This window comes from Gopherus evgoodei, chromosome 2 (assembly GCF_007399415.2).
Source record: "Gopherus evgoodei ecotype Sinaloan lineage chromosome 2, rGopEvg1_v1.p, whole genome shotgun sequence".
In the NCBI taxonomy this organism is placed as follows: Eukaryota; Metazoa; Chordata; order Testudines; family Testudinidae; genus Gopherus; species Gopherus evgoodei.
The window spans coordinates 176,312,358-176,337,072 of record NC_044323.1 but is presented as its reverse complement, the minus strand read 5'-3'; the positions used below and the strand labels follow the sequence as shown (position 1 = coordinate 176,337,072).

The window sequence follows — 24,715 nt, the reverse complement described above, 5'->3', positions numbered from 1 at the left end:
GGTTTAACTGAGCGCCATATTTGGGGTCAGGAAGGAATTTTCCTCCAGGGAAGATTGGCAAAGGCCCTGGGGTTTTTTCGCCTTCCTCTGCAGCATGGGGCATGGGTCACTTGCTGGAGGATTCTCTGCACCTTAAAATCTTTAAACCACAAGAAGATCATAATGGTCCTTTCTGACCTTAAAGTCTATGAGTCTAAAATGGCCCCGGGGGCTATTCCACTGGTGAGGATCAGACCTCAGCAAGTATTTCAAATAGCTTTTTAGTCATATTACATTTGAGGTTGTCTTTCAGAGCATGGGAAATCAAGGACTAGTGGTGTTTATTTACTGAGCACTGACTGTGTTGTGCACTATATGTTAATCACAAGAGTTTCTCTCCCTCCTAAAACAATACTTTCTTTGCTTCACTGTGTTCCTTCACCAACTATGGAGACATAGGTTCTCCCTACATGGAAAAAGCTCTAGAGTTCTACTTTAAAAATTGCCACTTGTGGAGTTCCATTTGGCCCCACCTGAGCCAGGACCTCTGCACAACTCTTTAGGTGTAAGCAGCTCTCCAGGTGTCATAGGATATGGCTACACTTGCAGCTGTACAGCGCTGGGAGTTAAACCTGTCTTCGTACAGCTGAGTAGGGAAAGTGCTGCAGTCTGGCCACACTGACAGCTACCAGTGCAGTATCGTGGCCACATTTGCAGCATCTGCAACGGCATTGGGAGAGATGCATTATGGGCAGCTATCCCAGCGTTCAAGTGGCTGCAACGTGCTTTTCAAAAAGGAAGGTGGGGTGGAGTGTGACAGGGAGTGTGGGGGAGAGACAGAGTGGATTTTTGGAGCCGACACTGTCAGCTCCCTACCTTGCAAGTTCCAACCCTCTCCCCCACCCCCTCACGCTCACTGAAAGCAAACAGCGTTTTTTTCCTCACAAACCAGATAAGTAGCCACTCCAAAACGGAACCCATGCCTACCGCCTGCCGTGCTGTTTCTCTCCTCAAGCAAACACTAGCTGTGTGCGTTCCAAAGGGAGCCCCCCTGCCTGCCTAGTCACAGCAAACAGTAGCTGTGTTTGTTTTTTTAGATAAGCAGCTCCAGGAGCCCGGAGTTGACAACAAAACAAACAGAGGCATCACAACAAAACAAAGAGTGTTATCTTTACTTAAAAGCAGCATGAAAAGCTTCCGGAGGTCAGTTACAGCGTACTAAGATTATTCCCTGTTTACACTGGCACCCCAGCGCTGCAGCACCAGCGCTATACTCTTTATTCCTCTCGTGCAGGTGGAGTACAAGCAGCGCTATAGCCTGGGAGATACAGCACTGTATGTGCCTTGCCAATGTGGATGAGGAGTGAGTTACAACACTATAAAGCCACCACCGGCGCTGTAACTCTCAAGTGTAGCCAGGGCCATAGTATGTCAGCTACACCAACACCATTGTGAGGCATGGGCACTCCTGCTGATTCAATCAGGACTAAATTCCAGGAGAGTTTCAGCTTGCAATGCATGTGAAGAGCAAGAGCGCTGATGGTACAAAACAGCTGCTCTTCAGTTCATGCATTTTCTCTGCCCCTTTACTTCCCACCAACTCTTACTATGTGGGGTGGAGGAGGAACATTATTGTGTCTGGAGGCAATGTGGGGGGTTCGTTGGTGCTGAGGGGATCAGAGCACATTTTGCTACTAGGATTTATCTGTAAAAGAGCAGTTAATACATGTTGAGACAGAAGGGTGATTTAATTCCCCAAGCTGTGGCCATTTAACTGCAGATATACAGGCCCCAAATGATAAATGTGACTTTAATTTTGCACTTGCAAAATTGTGCATGTAGATATTTGCGTGCACAGAACTTCAATGTACAGTATGTGGGAAATTTGTTCATGTACAGTATAGAGGCTCTGGGTCAGATACTCAAGTGGGTATAAATTGATTTCAATGCATCTGTATGGATTTACATCAACTAAGGATCTGGCCTGTATTTAAGACTGAGTGAAATAACCCAGCTTTGGGCCAGATCCACATGGCCCCTGTGCACCACTCTAGTGGTGCAAAGGGGCAATACAGCAAGTTTAACCAGCTTGCTGAAATTCCCGAGTGTGACAAGCCCAAGTAGCATACAGATAGCATGATTGGATCTGTGCCATTGTCTTCAGGGGCATGCTTAAGGGAAAGGGGAATGCCCCTTTATAATCTGGCAATCCTCAGATGGAATAATATCCCCTTGGGGGCTGTGCACCTGGCAGAACTTTGAGCAGCAATGAGAGGGTCCAGGATTAGCCCCAGGAGTATGGAGCAGTAAAGGTGGCTTATAGCTACTTTTGCCCCTGCCCGCCCACCCCCTTTGAGGTGCTGCTGAGTTCTGCATTGGCAAAACTTCTTTTAACATATACACTGAAAATTGTATATTGAAATCCTCCTGATGTATATGTGTAGGGGTGGGGCAGAAGAGCGAGAGGCATCCAAGGCTCCAGCAGCTGTTGCTGCTGCCTGGAGGTGGTGTGGGGAGGGTTTGCCAAGAAGGGAAGTCTCCCAGCCCCACGGGGGCTGGGGGGCGGGGAAGGAAAGGGGATATACTGCAGTTACTTAAGAGCCCCCGACTATTTCCAGATTTCATTGCACTTGAGAAAGTCTACCAGGAACAGGAAAGAGAACATCTGAAAAGAAGGTACCCTGGCTAGCTAAACACTTTCTTTAAAAGATTAATGCTATTAAATAATTTCCACGTTTTGAAATGCTGCCTGAATGGGTATTTGGAAGAAGCTGAGTTCTCAGCATTGAGTATTTTTTCTGAGCAGGTTGCAGTGTCTTTGTCATTGCCACATGCATGCATGCGTGTACACACACACACACACACACACACACACACGATGTGAAATCAGCTTTATGCTGCCTCAAAGAGAAATCTCTTATCATCCAATATCTGCAATTTCCCTTTAATTGATTTACTCTAGAGAACTCAGTGGAGGGAAAGTTTTTCTCCCCTTTTTCTTGCAACCTGCAGGGTTTGGGAGGTGATTTTATTGTCTGTGTGTCTGTAGGAAAATCTTCAGATATTTTGTATGTGTAAAAGATGTAGAAGCTCTATACAAAACATGATAGCATTCATTTCAAACACTTTGTAGTGTTTCAGACTCATGATGCAGTATACTTTGTGTGTGTGTGTGTGTGTTAAATCAGGGTAGAGAATTTGTGAGATTCACTCATCAAGGATATTAATTCACCACTTAATCTGCAGTGATGCCTTTTTGGAGGGTTGTGTATGTATTTAATCCTAACCCATGGAATCTCCCAAATGTTTCAAAGTCTTGCTGTTCCCAGACAAACCCTTTTGTGTTTGGGTTTATTCTTTCTTCTCTTTTTCATATGTTTTGACAATCACAAAATACCTTCCAAGCCTCAGGGGATTGTAATCCATTGTTAGACTGATGCTTTCTGCCTTTGTTTTATTTATGTGAGACTGACAAGGTGTAGCTCATTGGCACTGCACACGATTATTTGTTTCTTCTTTTTAGACGTGGGGTTCTAACTTGCTTTTCTTTTCTCTTGCTTTCCTTTTTCCTTTTAGGGGATTGCAACACTGTTACAATGTCTGAACCAACGCACGCTGACAAAGAGAAGAAAAAACCAATTCCCTCTAGCCTGAGTGGCCGAAGAGCCCTCCCCCCAAACATCTCCAATGCTGAAGAAGATGAGGTCCCTGTCATGGAGATGACTGCTTTGGTACCTAGGGGAGTTAACCTGAAAGGTACAGTGTGCTGTACATTTTAAGTGTTGAACCCTTTCTATATTTCCAGTACCTTCTTCTGTTTATGTCTACGAAGTAAAACAAAAACACTTGTAATAACAAAGGTAGGTAATGATAATTTGTTGTACTTCTGTAGCTCCTTTCATTTGAGGATCTCAAAGGCCTTTATAGGGTTTAACCAATGACCATCCCTGTCAGAAAGAGGAAAGGAAGTTCTCTGTCTTGCAGGCAGAGAAGCTGATGCACAGAAATTAAGTGGACTGCCTCAGGTTGACCATGTCAAGTAGTAGATGGAGGAGGCAGATTCAGGAATATTTTGACAACTATAACACTAAGTTCAGTGCATTGTGACTTGAGGGGATCATATTATTTGTTGTTCAAAAGCATTCAGATGATTGCAGGTTATTTCTGAAAATGTTTGCAAATCTTGAATTAGTCTTTAACATTACCAGAAATTGCTTGTTATGCTCCTGGTTACAAAGCTTACAATCAGGGATCAGAACTGATATCATGTGACTTGAATCTCACACAGCATTGAGTAACAATTCTAAGTCTTTAGAACAAACAAGTTCACATGCCAGTTGAAAATAATACGAAAATAATACTTATAAACAACATACATTTAAAGAAATCAGAACCCATGTATAAGGGTAGAGTTGGGGTAGATTTTTATGGGGGGTTTCCACCAACAAAATTAAAATTATCTGAGCACCTCACAGTCACCAAAGGATTTTATATTCACAGCACTCTGTGACATAGGAAGTGCTATTGTTCCCATTTTACAAATGGGGGACTAAGTGACTCATACAAGGTCATACATGAAGTTTGTGGTAGAGGAAGGAATTGAATAGAAGATTCCTCCCTAGCGGTAAATATTATGGATTTACTTACTGTTTTGATCACATAAATTTTGGATAATGCCTTTGAATCCTTTGTAATGACTGGCAAGGGCAAGTAAAAGGTGTTAAGAAGTCTGAAATGTCCACCTCCTGCCTCGCTGGCAGGCCGAGAGATTATTAATGTACAAGGCAAGGAAGTTGATGGCCTAGAACTCTGCCTTTAAATAGGTAAGTGTAGAGGTTCTTTTATATCATAATGTGCTGAAGGGGAGAATCTGCCTGGAAAGATTTGCGGCTTCTGAGGGGACTCATTTGCCCCACATTATCCCTTAGCAATGTTATTCCAGCAGAATTGAGGAAAATGCAGTCAGCATAGCCAGGAAAATACACTTTGAAAAGGATCTGCAGGGTGTGTGATGGTGACTGGGGGGAGAGAGGAATTGCTGCTGTTTTCACCCCATTTTCAGAAATAACAGAAGGAATTACCTGGCCTCTTATTTTTCTAGACCAACATGTCTTACACACAACTCTGACTGAGTATTGCATTTTGGGGTTGGTGCTTGCTGCACAGAGCAGGTACAGTGTTGTGCAGACAAGCACAAGGCAAGAATTTGCCAGCAGGACAGGACATGCCGGGGAGCTGAGGCCTGTGTCAATGAGCGTGCTTTCTGCCTAAGCTGCTTCCATGCCTATGCTACCACAATATCTGAGCACCTCACAGTAACCAAAGGATTTTATATTCATAGCACCTCTGTGACATAGGAAGTGCTATTGTTCCCATTTTACAAATGGGGGACTAAGTGACTTATACAAGGTCAGACACGAAGTTTGTGGTAGAGGAAGGGATTGAACTTGTAGCTCTCAGGTCAGCACCCTGACCACGGGACCATCCTTCCTTTGCTCTGCTTGCAAAGTTACTCCTACTTAGTGGGAGGAATAAGGCTTTATGGTGGGCTAATAGATGAGTGCTTCATTAACCAGCTAAAAATTAGAGACTGACATCCATATCTCCCCAGACACACTCGTTCTTCATCCATATCATGCCCCTTTTTTTACCCAAGTGAGTTCAGCAGAAGCATGTCTGGGGGCTTGAAACTTCCTGGTGCTCAGTTGTGGAAGATATGCTCAATACTTATCCTTACTTGTGTCCACTCTTACTAGCACTGGACAGGAAACACCCAGCGCATCCTCCTTTGCACCATCCAAAGACTTACCAATGATCCATGCCTTTGGGACTGGAACTACCTGAGGTTCAAATCAATAAAGTCCCCACAATTCTTCTAGTTTGGAGCCATTTCTGTCTTGTTCTTTAGGAAGTCATGAAGTTTGAAGGCTATTTTTTTTATTAACAAAGCACCTTAACTTGTGCTAATGTGTTGCCATATTTTAAGTCATCAAATTGCTCCTTCTTGCACATGAAACGAGCTTGCCCTGAACATCTGGTCCAACACTGATGTCTGCCAATCAAGAGGATTTTGCTTCAAGGCTGTCCCTCCGTGGCTTGCTCTCTGTTTTGAACAAAGAGGTTCAGCTGTTCAAAGGGGTCTGTAGAAAGCTCTAAGCATCCCTGTGCTTTTTATTGTATCCCTTTCCTAGTTTTATTTTCTATTAATGCTAAAGTCTAAAGCATACAACTACCAGGAGCCTTGCAGATATTTTGGCCATTGCAACTAACATAACAACAACTTTTGTTGTAAAGGCACAGGTCAGCTGCATACAGTCAATGTACAGTTGTTAATTTTAAACACTTTTGATGTTGAAAGTGTGTGTGTGGGAATTCTGCAGGCATAGATCGCTGCACTTTGACACAAGCTTCAAAAAGACATGAGATGAAGCAAACAGATACTGGAGCTATAGGATGAATTTCCTTTTTAGTTTCTTGAAGGTGCTGGTCTGAAAATAACAGAAGGAGTGACCTGGCTTCTTATTTCTGAAAGCAGAGTGAAAATAGAAGTAAACTCCCACTGAATGGTCCCAAATTTTGTCAGAGGAATCAGAATGCTGAGACAAAGATGCATCACATTCCATTCTTCCTCCAACTCCACAGAAGTCCCACATGTAATTTCTGTCAATAGGGGGCACTGCAACTTTTATGTGGAGTGTTCCTGCACTGGGAGGGAATTGAGGAGATGCTATGAGATAGCACCTTTGCATAACATCATTCCACTGGAAACTCATGAGATTTCCTCACATAAGTTAATGATGATCTTGTTAGCCTTGTTATAAATGGAGTGTCGGTAAATCTGAGGGAGTGAGGTGAGCAGATGTTCCAGGCACGAGGAAAAAAATGTGCTTTGGCTCTGACAAAATATTGCCCTTCCCCACCAGGGCTCTGTTAGTTCACCATTGGCTGTATGCCTCTGTCTATAAGAAAATGATCTAGAGCAAACTAGAGTGGGAAATGAGGAACTCAGGATTCCCCAATGGAAAAGTTACATAGAATTAAATAGAGAATAGTAACCTTGCTGTAGAGTTTTTAAACCTTCTGATCATTCTAATCAGGAATTGTATCCTTTTTATGGGTGGGGTTTAAAATTCTATATAGAGAATGCTTATCATGTATCCTCTCTGTGGATGGGGTTATGATAAACTTTTTTTATATACAATTTTAAACCCCAACATTTGTCATAAGTCTGTCCACAGACTAGACACAATTCCCTATTAGATAATCAGCAGGTTTAAAAACTCTAGAACAAGGTTTCTGTTCTTTGTTTAATTCTATAGGCTTCTTGAGTAACTGCTACGAAAGTTTCATCCTTTTTAAATTCCACTGGACTTTTCCATAAGGGCTGTAGTAAGAAATATGCTGAGCATTTTTACATCAAACAGACATTTCCCTCTCTGATTTGTTCTAGATCGGGTTCCCACAACGCAGCATACAGCTGATGATGAGAAAAGACAAGGACATACTTCTGCAACCCTTATGCATATGAATATAAAAGAATAGCACAAGTATGTAGTAGCAAAATCAGAAAGGCTAAGGCACAAAATGAATTACATCTAGCAAGGGAAATACATTATGATAAGAAGAGGGTTCTATAAATACATTAGGAGTAAGAGAAAGACAAAATAAAGTATAGCCCTTCTACTTAGTGGGGGAACAAGAGCTAATAACAGACAACGCCAAGAAGGCTGAGGTGTTTAACACCTATTTTTGATTCAGTCTTCACCAAAAAGGTTACTTGTGGCCAGATACATAACACAATTAATATTAATAACTAGAGGGAAGGAATGCACAGCAAAATAGGGAAAGAAGAGATTTAAAAAATACTTACGTTGGTTAGATGTATTCTGGTCAGTAGCGCCTGATGAAATTCAACCTAGGGTGCTTAAGGAACTTGGAACCATTATCTTTGAGAACTCCTGGAGGGCTGGTGAGGTCCCAGAGGACTGGGCAAACATAGTACTTCTCTTTTAAAAAGGGCAACAAAGAAGACCTTGGGAATTATAGACCAGTCAGCCTAACTTTGATATTTGGAAAGATACTGGACAAATTGTTAAACAATATGTAAACAGTTGGAGGATAATAAAGTTATAAGGAATAGCCAGCATGGATTTGTCAAGAACAAATCATGCCAAACCAACCTATTTTACTTCTTTGATACAGTTACTTGCCTAGTGGATAGGGAGGAAACTGGAGATGTGATTTATCCAGATCTTTAGTAAGGCTGTTGACTCAGTCCCCTATGACAATCTTATAAACAAAAAAGGGAAATATGGTCTAGATGAAATTACTGTAAGGTAGGTGCATAACTGCTTGGAAGATCATACTAAAAAAATAGCTATCAATGGTTCTCTGTCAAACTAGGAAGGTGTATCATCATGGGGATCAGTGTGTCTGGTACTAGTCAATATTTCCATTAATGATCTGGATAAAAGAGTGGAAAATATGAAATTTGTGGATGACACCAAATTGGGAGAGGTCGCAAACACTTTGGAAGACAGGATTAGAATTGAAAGTGGCCTTGACAAATTGGAGAATTGGTCTGAAATTAACAAAATGAAATTCAATCAAGACAAGTGTAAAGTACTACACTATAAAAATGAAAGTCACAACTGCAAAATGGGAAATTGCTGGTTAGGTATTAGTACTACTGAACAGGAGCTGGGAGTTATAATGGACCTCAAACTGAATATGAGTCAACAATATGATGCAGTGGCAAAAATAAATAAGACAAGTTAATCCTTGTTGTATATTGACAGGAATATCATACGTAAGACAGGGGAGGCAATTGTCTCACTCTTCTTGGCACTGGTTAAGCCTCAGCTGGAGTACTGTGTCCAGGTCTGGGCACCACACTTTAAGGAAGATGTGCGCATATTGGAGAGAGTCCAGAGGAGATCAACAAATATGATGAAAAGGTTAGAAAACCTGATCTATGGAGAAAAGTTAAGAAAACTGGGCATATTTACCTCTGAGAAAAGTAGATTGAGCAGGCCTTGAGGAGTCTTCAAATATGTTAGGGGCTGTTATATAGAGAACAGTGATCAATTTGTTCTCCATAACTACTGAAGGTAGGACAAGCGGTAGTTGGCTTAATCTGCAGCAGGGAGATTTAGTTTAGATGTTAGAAAAAACTTCCTAACTGTAAGGCTAGTTAAGCTCTGGAACAGGCTTCAAATGGAGGCTGTGGAATCCCCATCATTGGAGGTTTTTAAGAACGAATTGGACAATTACCTGTCAGGGATGGTCTTAAGGAATACTGGTCCTGCCTCCATGCAGGGGCTGGACTAGATGAGTGCTTGAGACCCCTTTCAGCCCAGCATCTTTATGATTTACTTGTGCATCCTTAACTACACTTAAACAGCTTCATCAATCGGTACCTGATAAATAATAATCTTAGAAAAGGAATGAATCAGGTGCATGGCTTTCATTAATGCAACTGTGAGGGCCTACACTTATTTTTATTCAGTGGCCTGAGCAATGAGGGATGGAGAGGGGATCAGTGACATAGGAAGTAGCTCATGGTAGGGCTGTCAGGTGCAGGAAGGTCATGAATGTGGACTGCACTTCCCCAGCAGAGCATCGCCCATTTCCCCACTTTTGTACAAGGATAGGAAAGGGAGACTTGGGGCAAAATGGGTGAAGGATGAGTGCGTGAACTCTGAATCTGCTACTCCACAGATCCTCTGACCACAAGTTCTTCACCCCCAGTGAGGGCAGGCTGGATTCTGTGCCTAGGGTGACCATATGTCCCGATTTTATAGGGACAGTCCCGATTATGGGGTCTTTTTCTTATATAGGCTCCTATTAGCCCCCACCCCCTGTCCTGATTTTTCACATTTGCTATCTGGTCACCCTATCTGTGCCTCCCTGCTTCCAAGAAGAACCTCTATGCAAGGCTGATTTACTTGAGCACTGTACAGTGGTCTGGTTTAGCCCCTAATTACTTACATATCTCATTTCTTCATCAAATTATAATAGTGGCAGTTTATATAATGCATTCCAAGCCAATGCAACATGATTGTAAGGGAGCACAAGTCAGTTTAGAACAAAGCCACACCTGCTTACCCAGCTGTAGTCTTCGGTGGAAAGTGCAAACATTAGCTTACAAATTCCTAAAATGAAAGATGGGTGTGGTTTTTTCTCCTAGTTCAGCATTGGAAACTCATGCTGACAGCTGATCATCAAGGGGTCCAATATTGACCAGTTATAAAGATCCTCCAGGCAGATCCTGTTGACCTTTTGACTGAGGGTGTGTAAGGTGGAATAGACTCCAGCCCATTCTTTCATAGCTACATTGATGCTAGCAGGAGTGCTGAGGGGATGGGGGGATGGTTTTGTTATGAAGTTAGCTAATATAACTTACATCTGTTCCCTGTGTGTATAGTGGCATGAGAAGATGCCATTTTTGCATAGTCATTTATCTAACTGTAACCACAAGTGTCTCTGGTATTTTTCAAACAGGCTAGGTCTATATGACCCTGATCTCAGCAGGAAATGTCAACTGGAGAATATTTCTTTAATTATAATTCTCAGAACTTTGTTTCTCTAGTTTAAAATAGACTATTCAAGGAAGGGTATTCATCTTGTCAGTTATTTCATGAAATGACAATGAAACATTAGTCCAAATATATCCTGTGTGTTACTCCATTAAGATCAATGGATGAAATGGACCTATTTTCTGTCTAAGGTTCAGTTCTGGTACTCCATATTCAAAAGCACCCACAGAAAGCTTAAGAAAATTCTGGGTCAGATACCCAGATGGTGCAAATGTACATGGCTCCATTGAAGCCTAATTCCTGACTCTGTCACTGACTTGCTGGGTGACCTTGTGAGAGCCACTTACATGTCTCTGAGTCTCAATTTCCCCAAAGTCACCTTTGTTAAAGGTCTACAAAAGGGAGGGCCAGATCCTTAGCCGGTGTGAACTGGCATAGCGCTGTTGAAGCTGGTGTAAACTGGCATAGCTGCAGCCACATTCAAACTACATCAGTTTATGCCAACTGAGGATCGGGTCCATGATCTTTTTGCAAGGACAGGCACATCCAGGGTGGAAAGAAGGAAGACAAAACTTCCTTTTACAGAATGGTGATGAGGTAAAGCCCTGCTCCTTGTGTCAAACATTTTTAAGTTGAGTTGTAGTAACTGGAACCATTTACTGCTAATGTTCTGTGCTATGGGGTGTCTGCTTTAGAACAACCACCAAATGGACTTTAAGGGGTTGGGTGAGCTTGATTTTTTTTTAACAAAAATCACATCTTTTATATAGTGCCTTTCACCCAACATCTCAAACCACTCTACCAAGGTGGGCGGTATTAACCGTATTTCTCAGAAGAGGAAACTGACGCACAGGAGTGAGACAGGGAATTAGTGGCACTCAGAAATAGAACTCTGATCTTCAGACCCCTAGCCAGGTACTCTAGTGAGTAGGCACTGATGCTGCTCTACTTTGAACTTGGCGGCAGGATTTGGGACCAGACATGGCTGCAAGCTGAACTTGAACTTTGACCTTCAGCTCCATCAAGTTACAATACATACAGCTTTCAGACTAGCTTGGCAAAAATCAGTTTTTACTGGAAGGAACCACTTTAATTATTGGCCGTTTGTCACAAGTCACAAAACAACCCCGGATAACCCCCCAATTTTTCTGTCTTGTCATCAGACAGTCTAACATTGACAGTTAACCCATTGTCATCTATATAGGAAATCAAAATTTCACTCTGCTCTAGCAATAAATGGCTACACAGGCCATTCACTAGCTTAATTTAAAGCTGTATGTTTACAAAAATGCTTCATCCCTGCCTGGGAGATATCCCTGAGGGAGGATAGGGCAAGAGAGGGGGAACCCAAAGGGGTTTCAGAAGGAGGTGGGGGAGCAGCTTTAAATTTCACCAGAGGCTCCAGAACCAGAGGAAGCTACAGCAGGGATAAGCTTATCAGCATATCCTCCAGCTGCCCCAGCCACATACCCTCCCTTACTAGCACTGTCCACTTGTTGAGCTGAGCTGGTCCCCCTCATCTTCGCCTCTAGGCTGTTACCATTCTCCACAGCTGAAATTGCCCTTCCTGTCAGACTTTCTGCTGCTGGGGCTCTGTGCCAAGGCCTATGCCTGCAGTATAGACACAGGAATGAACCTGCCCAGGTTTTTGCAAAGATCTTGCAGGGCACAGGCACCATCTTCTTCCATGCCCTGGTGCCCTGCCTCTTCTCACCCCCTCTATCCCTGCCCCGCCTCTTCTTGCCCAGTTCCGACCCCTTCCCCGAGCGTGCACCATCCCTTCTCTTCCCTCTCGCTCCCAGTGACTGCTGCACACCATGGAACAGCTGATCGCAGCGGGCAGGTGGAGCTGGGAGGAAGGGGAGGCGCTGATCAGCGGGGCCGCTGGCAGACGGGAAGTGCTGGGGGGGAAGAGGGGAGCTGGCTGCCAGTAGGTACTAAGCACCCACTAAATTTTTTCCATGGGTGCTTAGTACCTACTGGCAGCCAGCTCCCCACATGGAGTCAGCGCCTGTGTTTCAGGGCACTAGCATATAAAAAGAAAATGCTGTGTGCATAACAAGCCAATATACTTAGGGTATCTGCCTTCTAAGGAAAATGCAAAGGATTCTATCAGCGCGAATGTTGAAAGCAAGCAAGCCATAGAAGGCAAGTGGGACAGAAAAAATATTAGCTTTATGGGAGCTTAAATAGGTATTTATATGGATACCTATGTCATAGAGTCCTAGTCACAGTGGTGCTTTAGATAGAACAGAAGAAGCTCTTGAAAAGTTGACTCATACAACTGGCGACAGAATGATGCAAGTTCAGATCACAGCATAACTGAATGGAAGTGCTCAGTGGGAGATACGTGTTGTGAAGCATGGTGAAAATTAAGATGGGGAAACAGCTTGTTACATAGTTTTACCATAGCAATAGGATTAACCCTCTGACTGCCACCAGTATGTTCCACTCTGGAGCACTCAGAGATATGCCTTACTAAAGTGTTCCCATAATAGGCCAATAGGATAGCATCTGAGGCAGTAGATTTCCCCTCCATCCCCCACAACTGGGTAACCACAGTTCTCTGTGTTGCTGAATTAAAATTTAATTCAGAGACAATAGGATTGTCTCCAGTATGCATTATGTATCTGCATCATTCATGAGACCACCTTAAGTCTCTTAACTTCAGCTATTGGGATTTCATCCAGGTATGGGAAAATTTCTAATGTATTGTGCCCAAAGCGTCACCACTCAGATGCACTGTTATAATTACCAGGATCACCGATGTTTTAGGATAGATACATCTGTATATGTGAGTGCTGCAGCTGTTCTAGCCCAGGGCTCATTTTAGGAATAAACTACTGCTGTGAGCCAATTTGAGATAATAGCATGAATATTTTCTGCAAGGAGTTCAGGTATCCCAGTGATAGGTGTGATATAATTACCTGAGTAGAAGATTTAATTAAGTTAGTATTGTTTATAGCGAATTTTTGCCCCATGAACCAAGCAAATGGGTCAAAAGAAGTAGGGACAAAATGTTCAGATGTGGCCTCTGATTCTGGATACATCAGTTTTTGGATCCCCAATTTAGGGTCCACCTTTGGCCTGCCCTTCAGAAGTGCTGACCACATGCAATACCCGTGCCTTCAGTAGGACCAAGGTGTCTCAAGTTGGGCACCCAAAACAGAGGCAATTTTGAAACTTCTTGGATGGAAATTAAGCAGAGGAGACCATCTCACTGCTGTGCCAAGAACAAACACTCTGATCTTTAGAAAATATGAGTAGTGCAGGGCTCAGGTTGAATTGCTAATCTACTTGAACCATCCCTGTTCCAATTTGACAAAGGAGCTTGACTTTCAGCAAGCTCAGGTTGGGCAACCTTGTTTTGTTGTGATGTGATATTTACTTAGTGATGTTGTGACATCTGCTCAGAAGAGCCCAGTATCCAGGTGCTCATACCTGGAGCACCAGGAGGAGGAGGTCCACTTTCCTATGTAGCCAGCCTTTTCCTTCAACCCAAGTTCTGGAGAATGGCTCTTCTGGGATGGTTCCCGGGGATACCCAGGAGTGTGAGGCATCTCGCTACCATCTGCCCTTAGTGTGAGGAAGCCTTTCTGTACCTGCCGTGGATGAGCTCCCCAATTCCACCAGCCCCAGGCAATGCAAGCAGTGCCCTCTAAGCCTCACAGACCGTACTGTTACTCTACAGACTAGCAATTGGCACATCCCAAACTCCCAGCCCTCTGTCTCCCTGAAGTGTCCATCCCCTGTTCCTTTGGACACACACAGTATTCACAGATTCACTGCTTCCACAGAAAGAGTACACCTCAGCTCTGCCAGTTCCACCTCACATCACTGCTCTGCTTAACTCACAGCACTTAGATATGTTGACAGTGAAATCAAGTGTAAGTTTATGTAAAAAAGCCTAGCGATTCAAGTGTTAGCAAGAAGTAGTATTGGAAACAAATGGTTACACACAAAATCACAACAAACATTCTAGAGCCTAGACTTAATTAACAAGATCCTCTCACGTCTTGTAGAATATTGCTTACCCAAAATCCTTGCATCACTTTACAGCCAGGTTGGCTGTGACTTTCCTTTTATTAGACATGCATACTGCCAATTTGCCTCCTACATGAAGGATCCTATGTGTTTCCTTCCACCCCAAGATATTCCATACCATTCCTTTGTGTTTATTCATAAATAGGACACACACAGCTTGTTTATTTCTCTCTTGTAGATTTTATAATCCTTAACCTCTCCCCAGGCGCCAATAGGCATACATTGTGAGGCATTCGATACTCAAATAACCAGAGAGGGAGATAGGTGTCTATTACCTCCTGCCTGAAGGGAAGATGTCTGAGACATGTCATCTTTTGGTCATCTACCTTAACTCCAAGACCTTAAGGACCCAATTTTCAGCATAGAAACACAACTCCTTAAATACTATCTGTATGCACATGGCCCGGCTGTGGCTCTTCTGCCCTCGAGGCACTACGCCCAGGGCGGAAGCCGGATCCAGGTTGGGGTAAGAGCTGCATGGGCAGCTGTGGGGAGACATGGATCCTCCACCTGCCCTGGACTGGGGACATAGGCAGCGGGGACACAGGCCGGGGGCTAGGTGTCGGACCCTCCCCCCCACTTCGGGCAGGGAGAAGAGCCTGGGCTCCCCAACCCAGCTCCAGCTTCCAGCTTGAGTAGGGGTGGAGCCTCAGGGAAGAGGAAGAGCAGCGGTGGGGCCACAGAGGGGAAGGGACCATTGCCCCTGCCACACCCCACTTCTCATCCTGCAATCCCTAGCCTCCTGCACTATGCACCTTCAAGCTTCTGCAACCAATGAGGCAGGGAACCTATATAGTCAACAGCCTCACTTGTGACACAGCCCTGATTCATCCCTAGAGCACTGGATTATTATGTAACTCATTTCATATAAGGGGCCTGATTCTCCTCTCTCTTGAACCCTACAAAGACATTTACACATGTGCCAAATGAGTATAAAACTCAATCAGATATTAATTTTCTCTCCACTTCAGTGGGGCTATTACCAAGTACTACTCAATGTGAGTGAGTGAGCAAGATCAGAGCCCAGAAGTGGTATGATATCAGTATGAAACAAATAAATTGATTTTTCCCCCCTCTTTGTGTGTCTACATAGATTTTTTGGAAGTTAAGGAAGTTCACATGTTCAAGGGTGACCGGGATGTTAACAAGCAGGAGCACCATACTGACAAGTACTACCACCCTAAGCTGATTGTACGCCGTGGACAGCCTTTCCTTATCCAAATTGACTTCAACCGGCCTTACAATCCTGAAAAGGACCAGTTCTGGGTGGAATACCTTATAGGTAAGTGCCAAACAAGAGCTATGTAGTATTAGCAAAGTCAAGTTTATAGAATATCTATATCAGTCCCAAATAATATAGTATCTAAGGGCCTGAGCTTCTTCAATTAAAGTCAGTGAGATAGTAGGACATGCTTAAAGCTAAGCATATGTGTTGCTGAAACAGGGCCTGAATCTGGCTAGCTTTATTCATGCATTTAAGTCAATGGAACTACTCATATGAGAAATGTGAGCAGGGTTTGTCCCTCTATGTATATTCAAAAGCTGTACTTTTATATATTGGATTACCATTGTTATCACTGGTTTATGTTTAACGGCAGATTAGAAAAACTTGTTACAGTAACTCCTCGCTTAACGTTGTAGTTATATTCCTAAAAAATGCTCCTTTAAGCAAAACGATGTTAAGCGAATCCAATTTCCCTATAAGAATTAATGTAAATGGGGGGGGGGGTTGGTTCCAGTGAAATATTTTTCGCCAAACAAAAGACATTATACGCGCACACACAGTCCAAGTTTTAAACAATTTAATTCTGTATACAGCAATGATGATTGTGAAGCTTGGTTGAGGTGGTGGAGTCAGAGAGTGGAAGAGGAAGAGATATTTCCCAGGAATGCCTTGCTGCTAAATGATGAACTTGCACTCAGCTGAGCCCTCAAGGGTTAACACATTTTTGTTAATGTAGCCTCACACTCTACAAGGCAACATGAATGGAGCTCCCTCAGTCCTGACCCTTGTCATGTCCCCCACTGCTCTGTGGAGATGGGGTACAGGAGCGGAGGGATGGGGACTCCCTGACATCAGCACCCCTTTTCCCTTACACCCCCTGCACAGCAAGCAGGAGGCTCCTGGGAGCAGCTGCAAGGCAGAGGGTAGGAGCAGCACTCGTCTGTGGGGGAGGGACAACTGAACTGCCTGGCAATTAATAGCCTGCTGGGCGTCTGCTGCACAGGGAACTTAGGGGAGCTGATAGAGGTGCTGCCGGCCCACCCTGGTTCCAGGCTCCCACCAGCTAGCTACAATGAGCTGCTCTTCCTGCAAGCAGTGGACAAAGTAGCTGGCTGACAAACAACATTATAAGGGAGCATTGCACAACTTTAAACGAGCATGTTCCCTAACTGATCAGCAACATAACAACAAAACAACGTTAACCGGGAGGATGTTAAGTGAGGAGTTACTGTACTTGCAATTTCAGAGGATCTAGAGAAAAGAGCAAGAGATCGTAGTTAGGAGAAATGGCAGAAATGTGTGTGTTGATATAAAAAATAGTTCTATGCGCAAAGGGAAAAACAGAACAATAGAGCTGTGAGAGTTTGTATAATGTGTACTTGCTGCTCAATATATTAAACTGGAAAATTCTTAGGCAAGGGGAAAAAAAGATTGCAACCTTGGAATCAGAAAGGTATAGCAATCATAAAGACCAGATCATGAGTCATCCTGCACGACTACTCAGGAGAATAAAAGCAGGCATATGGTGACCCCTTGCACCAGATACTTCCATCACAGGGAGAGAAAATGACCCCCTCCCCCAATGCACCAGCCAGTGCAAACAAGGTATAGGCTGCAGGATATGTGCTTTGTAAAGAAAGGGGAAAGCAAGAAAGCAGACTGCAGGTCTGAGTCACAAACTGCTTCCCACTCTGCTTCTGGGTCAGCGGAGTCATATGCTGCCTCATACAGAGGGCTTTTAGTAAAGTCCACAATTTCACCCTGAGTTCTCTCTGAATTTTTTTTAAGATGTCTCTGTTCCTTCCTGTTATAGATTATGTATAAATTGGTTTGAATTGACATTTAATATACCTTCCTGAGAACTGCATTTTGAAACTTGTATTAGTAATTTTTTTCTGAACATGTATCCACTTATTAGATTTGTTACCTTTTTATGATAGACATACTCTATCTTTTAAACATATACATGGTGAAGAAGTTGCAGTCTGCAAGTCCATCATCCTCTCTCCCCCGCACTCTGTTACTTCTCATTTCAATTAGAGTTAGGACGCATGTTGTGGTAGTCTAATGAGCTGATTGGCTAGAACATCCGTAACTGCCTTAAAATTCAATATGCACAAAGATTATTAGTCTTTTGGGGGATTTAATTAAATTCAAGGCTTTTCCAATTCATCTGTATATCTTTAAAACAAACACTATAGTTGGAAGAAGTGAAAAATGGAAAGTTTGTTATTGCATTGCGTGATGTATAAAACAAATTTCAGAATTCTTTATAAAAGTGATATTTGTTTAAATTTTTTATTGAAGAATTCTGAAACTTTTTAGATTGATTTCTCATACATAACACGATGCAATTAAACAAAGTATACATGTGCATTGACAGGGCTCTTTCGCAACATACATCTTCCAAGTTTCACACCATGGCTTCATGGGAATGCATAGTGTATTGGTATGCAAGGGGCACTGTCTGGTATTTCAGTGATTGCAGAAGAACCTATGATCCAGGGCTCATTGAAGTCCGTGGAAAGACTTCCCCCTAGTTCACATTAGAGATGGATCCGAACACTGTGGAGAAGCTTGCAATACAAACCCAGTTCAATATCATAACTTTGCAATCGACTCCTTTCTTGATGATGAACCAAACCAAAACCCCAGAGCCAAACTTTTTTTTTTCTTTTTAAAGCTTTGGAGTGTTTGAAATCCAGATCCATCTGTTTGGGCTTGGGCTCAGTTCTAGTCTGTGTTCTGTGTTATTCAGACACAAACATTGCATTTCCCAACTTCCAAATGCTCAGCCCAGCCATTGGCCTCTCTCATCCTGATCCTAGTCAGTCCCTCCAGTGCTGTGTCTGGAGCAGGCCAGAGAGAAGTCACCAGCAAATAGCTACTGCAAACTTTTTCATTAAACAGGAGCCCAATGGGAAATGATAGTGATCTCAGACGTTTAGAGGGATGAGCTAATGGACCTAGTCCTTTAGCTTAGGGGAAGCAGCACATGCTAGTCTTTGTAGGTGGTCTGCCTGATTGCCCAACCTTCTACCAATCAGAGCCAGACCAGCTCAGTGCGGCCCTATCGATGAGTGGCAAATTATTTCCACAAATCTAAATCCATATTCAGCCATCCTGCTGTTTCTTGCTGAGCATCTCGTCTGTAGTTCTTTTTTGCAGTCTCATGTTCGCAGGCTCCAATGGGAACTGAAAGCACTCAAGCTGTAGGTGAGCAGGAGAACAAGGAGCTAGTTTTTATGAAGGAAGACTTAGCTGCTTTACTCTTATTAGGCCTTGGCTACACTCACACTTTACAGCGCTGCAACTGGGGTGTGAAAAAACACCCCCCTGAGCGCTGCAAGATACAGCGCTGTAAAGCGTCAGTGTAATCAGGGCAGCAGCTACACCCGTAAGGGATGTGGTTTACATGCAGCACTGGGAGAGCTCTCTCCCAGCGCTGCCACTCTGACTACACTCACACTTCAAAGTGCTGCCGCGGCAGCACTCCCGCAGCGCTTCCGGGGCAGCGTTTTGAAATTCCAAATGTAGCCATACAGAGTGCCGTGTTTCAGAGTCACCATTCTTCCCACAGGTCAGGATGTCTTTCCCTGAGGAGATGATAGAATTTCACAATACTTAGGGTAGTGAGCATCCCTTGATTAGTGAAATACTTGGTGGCAGTACACTGTTTATTACTTGATGTCCTGATTTTATAGATACAGTCCTGATTTTTGGGTCTTTTTCTTATATAGGCTCCTATTACCCCCCCACCTCCTGTCCTGATTTTTCACACTTGCTGTCTGGTCACCCTAGCAGCAGTCAGATCTGCTGCACATTTTCTGATCCTGGTGCAGGACATAGCTTCCAAAAGGCAAGCAAGGAGCTGCTACTCTATCTTGTGATAAGCTTCCAGCCCTACTGAACTCACTGCCAGCACTAAATCCAGAGCACTGCTTAATACTCTGCACTCCGACACATGTTTCTCTATAACCACGTTGGGGGTGGGGTTTTATGTGGGCAGCAACAACAACAAAAAAACAGAACAGTACACATGGGAGAAGGAAGTCATGTAGGAGAGCTAAGTTGACATTTCTTATTTGCAGTCTGTTTACCTCTTGCTACTTCCTTCTAATGGAAGGTTCAGTATTTAATGATCTTGAGGGGATGAGGAAGAGGTTTCTCTACAAATACTTAGGAACAAACAGAGGCTGCTGAAAGATTCTGCATTTTGTTTGTCATGCCCATGAGGAAACTCACTTCTGTCTGCATTTAGTGTCATATTCCTGGGAAGCAGGCGCCTGGCTTACCAAATGAAAGCAGTACTTGCAAAGGAATTGGCAGACAGCAGCAGCAAATCATTGCAACCCAAGCCAGAGCTTTGGTAGATAAGAATGTAAAAGGTATTGCATGAAAAGAAGTAGTGAGTCAGAGGAATGTTGTAGATTTGAAAGTTTTCAAGTTGATGGATATTAAGCAGCCTTACAGGTGACTGTAATGACGTGCAAAGATCCTCCTCTCCTCTATTCACAAATATGTAAATTAAAATAATCAAATAAGAGACCATCACAAAAGAAACCATCCCAAGTTTTACAGCAGATTTAATGCATTCCAGGATGGGGCTTGAGGTGTTTAACGCTCAATCCTGTGTGGTGCTGAGTATCTCAGCAGGAGCAAATGCCCTTGGCTCCTGGTCAATTCAGTGGAGGTTGAGGATATTTAGCACCTTGCAGGGAGTTCTCTTTGCAGGATCAAGCCCTTAGTGAGTGCTGTGTAGATACCAACACAGAACGTATGTGTTTAGTAGGGTGACCAGATGTTTTGATTTTATAGGGACAGTCCTGATATTTGGGGCTTTTTCTTATATAACTGCCTATTCTCCCCCACCTCCTTCCCAATTTTTCACATGTGTTATCTGGTCACCCTAGTGTTTAGTAAAGATGATTCTTGCTGACAGTAATTCAGCATGGAGATTTAATAGATTAAAGACCAGTTCTGCTCTAAAAAATTACTCATAGGCACAGGAAGTAGGAATGCTACCAGCTGCCGCCAGCCCCGCGCACTCAGGGCCCTGGTTGCTGGCTCTGGGGATCTGAGGGCACCCTGGGGCTCTGAGGCCACCCCACGCTTGAGGCTTTGCTCCTGGCCTCAGCTCGGGGGATGTGGGGAGTGGACAGGGATAAGAGGGCTGGCTTTCAGCAACCCCATTATTAAAAATGTTCCAGCACCACTGAAATGACTGAGTAACAATGGCACTTGTATACTCCAGAGACCTGGTCCGTGCGTGTATTCTGAGTTATCGCTGTTTACTTTCCTGTCTAAAATAAATTTTTACTACTCTTTAGTTCTGTTAATGTTGCAGAGCTAATGCCGCTATGGGAGAGTGAACCGGATTCCATTCTGGCTTGTGCATTCCTAACAGGACTATGAACTAAGCTAAATTTGGATTGCAGAATCCTTTTAGTTGGTAATGAGTCACATGGGGTGAACTCTCCTTGCTACCCTCAATAGCCTGAAATTTGTTCTCTAGAGACATTTTATGAATAACAAATTTGCAAAAACTCAGTCTGATTGCCAACAACTCCCAAGCAGAGTGAAGTTAACTGAATAATTGTTCATTACAAATAGTTCATGCAGCTGCATTTAAAAATACATCATTTCACAACACCGTACCACAAAGCTATCTAATGAATACAGTACCTTAGCAGAATGTTTCTGTTAAGATGATCAGTAGTGAAGTAATGTAAATGTTAACATTTTAGACAATCGTAATTAAGTTTCACATGTAACACCTCATTGAACAGGTTGTCCAGGGGAAGAGTAACTTAAGTTCTTCTAGCTTTAGGAGCTCAATGGCAGCTTTGTTTGCTGAGGCTATAAAATGAATGCACTGAATCAAGGAATCCACCAGACATCCTGGTCTTATTCACTACTGGTCGAGTTGGCTTTCTGGCAGCCTCCTGGTGAAGGGGCAAATGCAGGTATTTTGTGCCAATGGAGGCTCTACAGCTGATTTTTCACAGTCAGGAAGGGAGCTTGTCATGAATCTGTCCATCTGCAGATAACCAAGCTGGCACCAGTGCTGTGAAAGCTCCAATATGAGTGCTTATTTAGAATTGGTAGTTCTAACAATGATTTCTTTGAAAAACAACTGTATGATTAGGGCTGCTAATATGGCCTTCAATCTCACTTTTCATAGTAGTTTCTATTCCCAGGGGAATTCTACAGCACGTCCGGTAGGGTTGCGGGTTTCTGGGCTGGGGCACCCTGCAGCTGGGCTCTGGGGTGTACAGGGTGAAGGTGTCTTGGCTGGGGGGCTCACTGTGGCTGGGTGTTGGGGGCAGGGCCGGCGCTTCCATTTAGGCGACCGGGCACCAGGGTTTGGGGCCACGACATTTTGCTGCCCTTGGTGGCAATTCAGCGGCAGGGGGTTCTTCCGTGCTCCGGGTCTTCGGCGGCAATTCTGCGGCGGGTCCTTCACTTGCTCTGGGACCCGCCGTCGAAGTGCCCCGAAGACCGAGAGCATGGAAGGACCCCCCCACTGCAGAATTGCTGCCAACGACCGGGAGCGCGGAAGGACCTCTGCCTAGGGCGCCAAACACCCTGGCACCACTCCTATCTGCGGGTAGGGACTGAGGGTGTCCTGCGGCTGGGCTCTTGGAGATAGGGTGTACAGGTGTGTGGGCCGTGTGGTGGTGGTGGTGGGGAATGCCCCATGGAGGGACTCGGTGGGGAGGGGCGAGAAAAGGGTAGTGAGTGTCTGAGACTGGAAGGGAAGAATTTTCCCCCAAGATGTGCCCAGCTGGCACATGTGACACACCCACTCAGAGGTTCCCAACAAAAGCATAACAGAGAAACAGGAACTGGTTTGTCATAGAGGTTCTTTACCTCTCTACTCCTGGAGGAATCTTTCTTGTTGTCTGTATTATTACGGACATTCTTGCTGACCAGTATTTTGAAATAAATTACCAAAATAATTGAAACTGGTGCGATTATATTGTGTTATTTTGACAAATAAAATATGCAGAATTTTGCAGAAATTTTAATTTTTTGGTGCAAAATTTTTAATTTTTGACACAGAATTCCCCCAGGAGTGAATAGTTTCCTGTACACTACCAAAACTGTTGATGACTTTATATGGTATATCCTTATTCTAATGAGATATTTCTATGCATGGTTGTAAATCTTAGGGCTAGTCATACCTTCCTTAAATTGCTTCATAAATCCATAGATATTGGTCTATCTATAAATGTTATCATAAACCTCTAATTTATCAATACATTTCAGAAATGGTCATAAATCCCAGACCTCTCAGCTAATCTTACCCCCACTTCCCATGCATCTATAAATCATGGAATATTTCTCTGAAACTAGAGCAGAAACTTCCTTCTCTCTTTTCTGTAGCCTTATAGGGCAATGCTCAGAGGGATTGTTACTCATATGAAATCAGTCAAGAGTAAATTATTCTAAGGCCTGATCCTTTAAGCTTTATCCAGGCCAAACTCCCAGGAAAGTCAAGAGAGTATTTGCCTGAGAAAAGACTTACAGGGTTAGGGGCCTGGTCCAAAGCCCTCAGAAGTCAATGGGAGTCTTTCCAGAGCCCAGGTCCTTAGTCTACTTTTAAAGAAAAAAATGTCACTCTTAATTGAGCAGAACTTTTTTTGACATTTAATACAGAAGCAGTAAATCTCGTGCTTTGTGAGATTAACTTTGCCAGTGGAGTCATTTTTGCCCATTGAATTCAGAAAAGATTTCTGACTATTGCCTGAGATGGTCAGAACATTGTCTGGGATGGTCTGTTTTCTCGACAGCGTGTCTGGTAAAGCACGTTGTCTGGGTCATTATGACAATATGCAAAAGAGGACTGCCTCAGTCACTGTGACATTGTGGCAAAGCATATTGTCTGCCTGTTTAATCAAACACCATGGTTTAATTAAGTAAATATTTTCCCCCTTTAAAAAGAATGGATTCTCATAAACATGCAGGAACGCATGATGGGCTGAGCAGAGAGTCCGTGTCATGTCCCATATTGTTTCCATTTTCTAAAGAAATTCCCATTCTTTGGAGCCAGAATTATTTATGACCATTAGAACACGCTTCCTAAAATTTGGTCCAGGACATAAAAACAACTTCATGCCAGCTGCTAGCTAAGAACAACAAATCTGTTTGTTTTCTGCATGATAATGTCAAGGATATATATTTTTTCACCCTGGCGTTGTTTGCCAACAGCTAGAAAGGCATAGGAAAGGAATTCTCTGAGACCTTTTACAAAATCAGGATTTTTTTATGCAAAAAAGACCTAGATTCTGTTGCCCAATTGCATCTATGCTACAACAGAAACTTTAAAACTTAGCTTCTTTTTTTTTTTTTAAATGCCTTTAATAACTAAGAGTTAGTAACTGCAGTGGGTGTTTAGCAGGTTTTAGCCCAGGGAATGTGGTCAGATCTGGGTAAAGCTGTGCTGATGTGTGTTTTTTATAAATGTTTTCAAGTCTGCATGCCAACCTTCTAAAGGCAATGCTGTTTGAAGATAGGAGGGAACCAGATGTGACACTAAGGCAGCCTCTTAGAGAGACTAATATCTTCAAGGATTTGTTCTTCTTACAGGCTGTGATCATTTGAGGCAGGAAGGTTGGTTTTTTGTTTTTATTTGTTGCTTTTTTGACAGCTGCATGTTTGTAAAAATTATTCATGAGTGTTAGCTGATCATGGTCCCAGAGTACCTAACATCCTTAGGCTGTTTGTTATAATAAGGCTTACCTCTGTTACAAGGCTACTATACTCTGGCTCTCAGCTCCAACTTATTTATCATCCTGTCACAATTATTATACTTCCAGGACCTGCCTGGAAATGGATTCTTTATGCTGTGTATGAAGGGTCTTTCTGGGTAAAATGAATGAGTCGAACAAGAAAAATATTAACCTCACTGTGTATATAATAAGTC

At 43.3% G+C, this 24,715-nt stretch overlaps 1 protein-coding gene across 1 annotated transcript in view; it reads left to right on the top strand.

Moving 5' to 3' along the window:
- The first annotated feature begins 2,512 nt into the window (after window positions 1-2,512).
- The window catches only part of F13A1 (coagulation factor XIII A chain), an 89,541-nt gene continuing 67,338 nt past the window's right edge, over window positions 2,513-24,715 (top strand). The window contains exons 1-3 of the mRNA XM_030552345.1: window positions 2,513-2,655; window positions 3,556-3,735; window positions 15,655-15,843. Coding sequence (XP_030408205.1) covers window positions 3,576-3,735; window positions 15,655-15,843 — 349 coding nt within the window. The 5' untranslated portion in view covers window positions 2,513-2,655; window positions 3,556-3,575. The remainder of the gene's footprint in view (window positions 2,656-3,555; window positions 3,736-15,654; window positions 15,844-24,715) is intronic.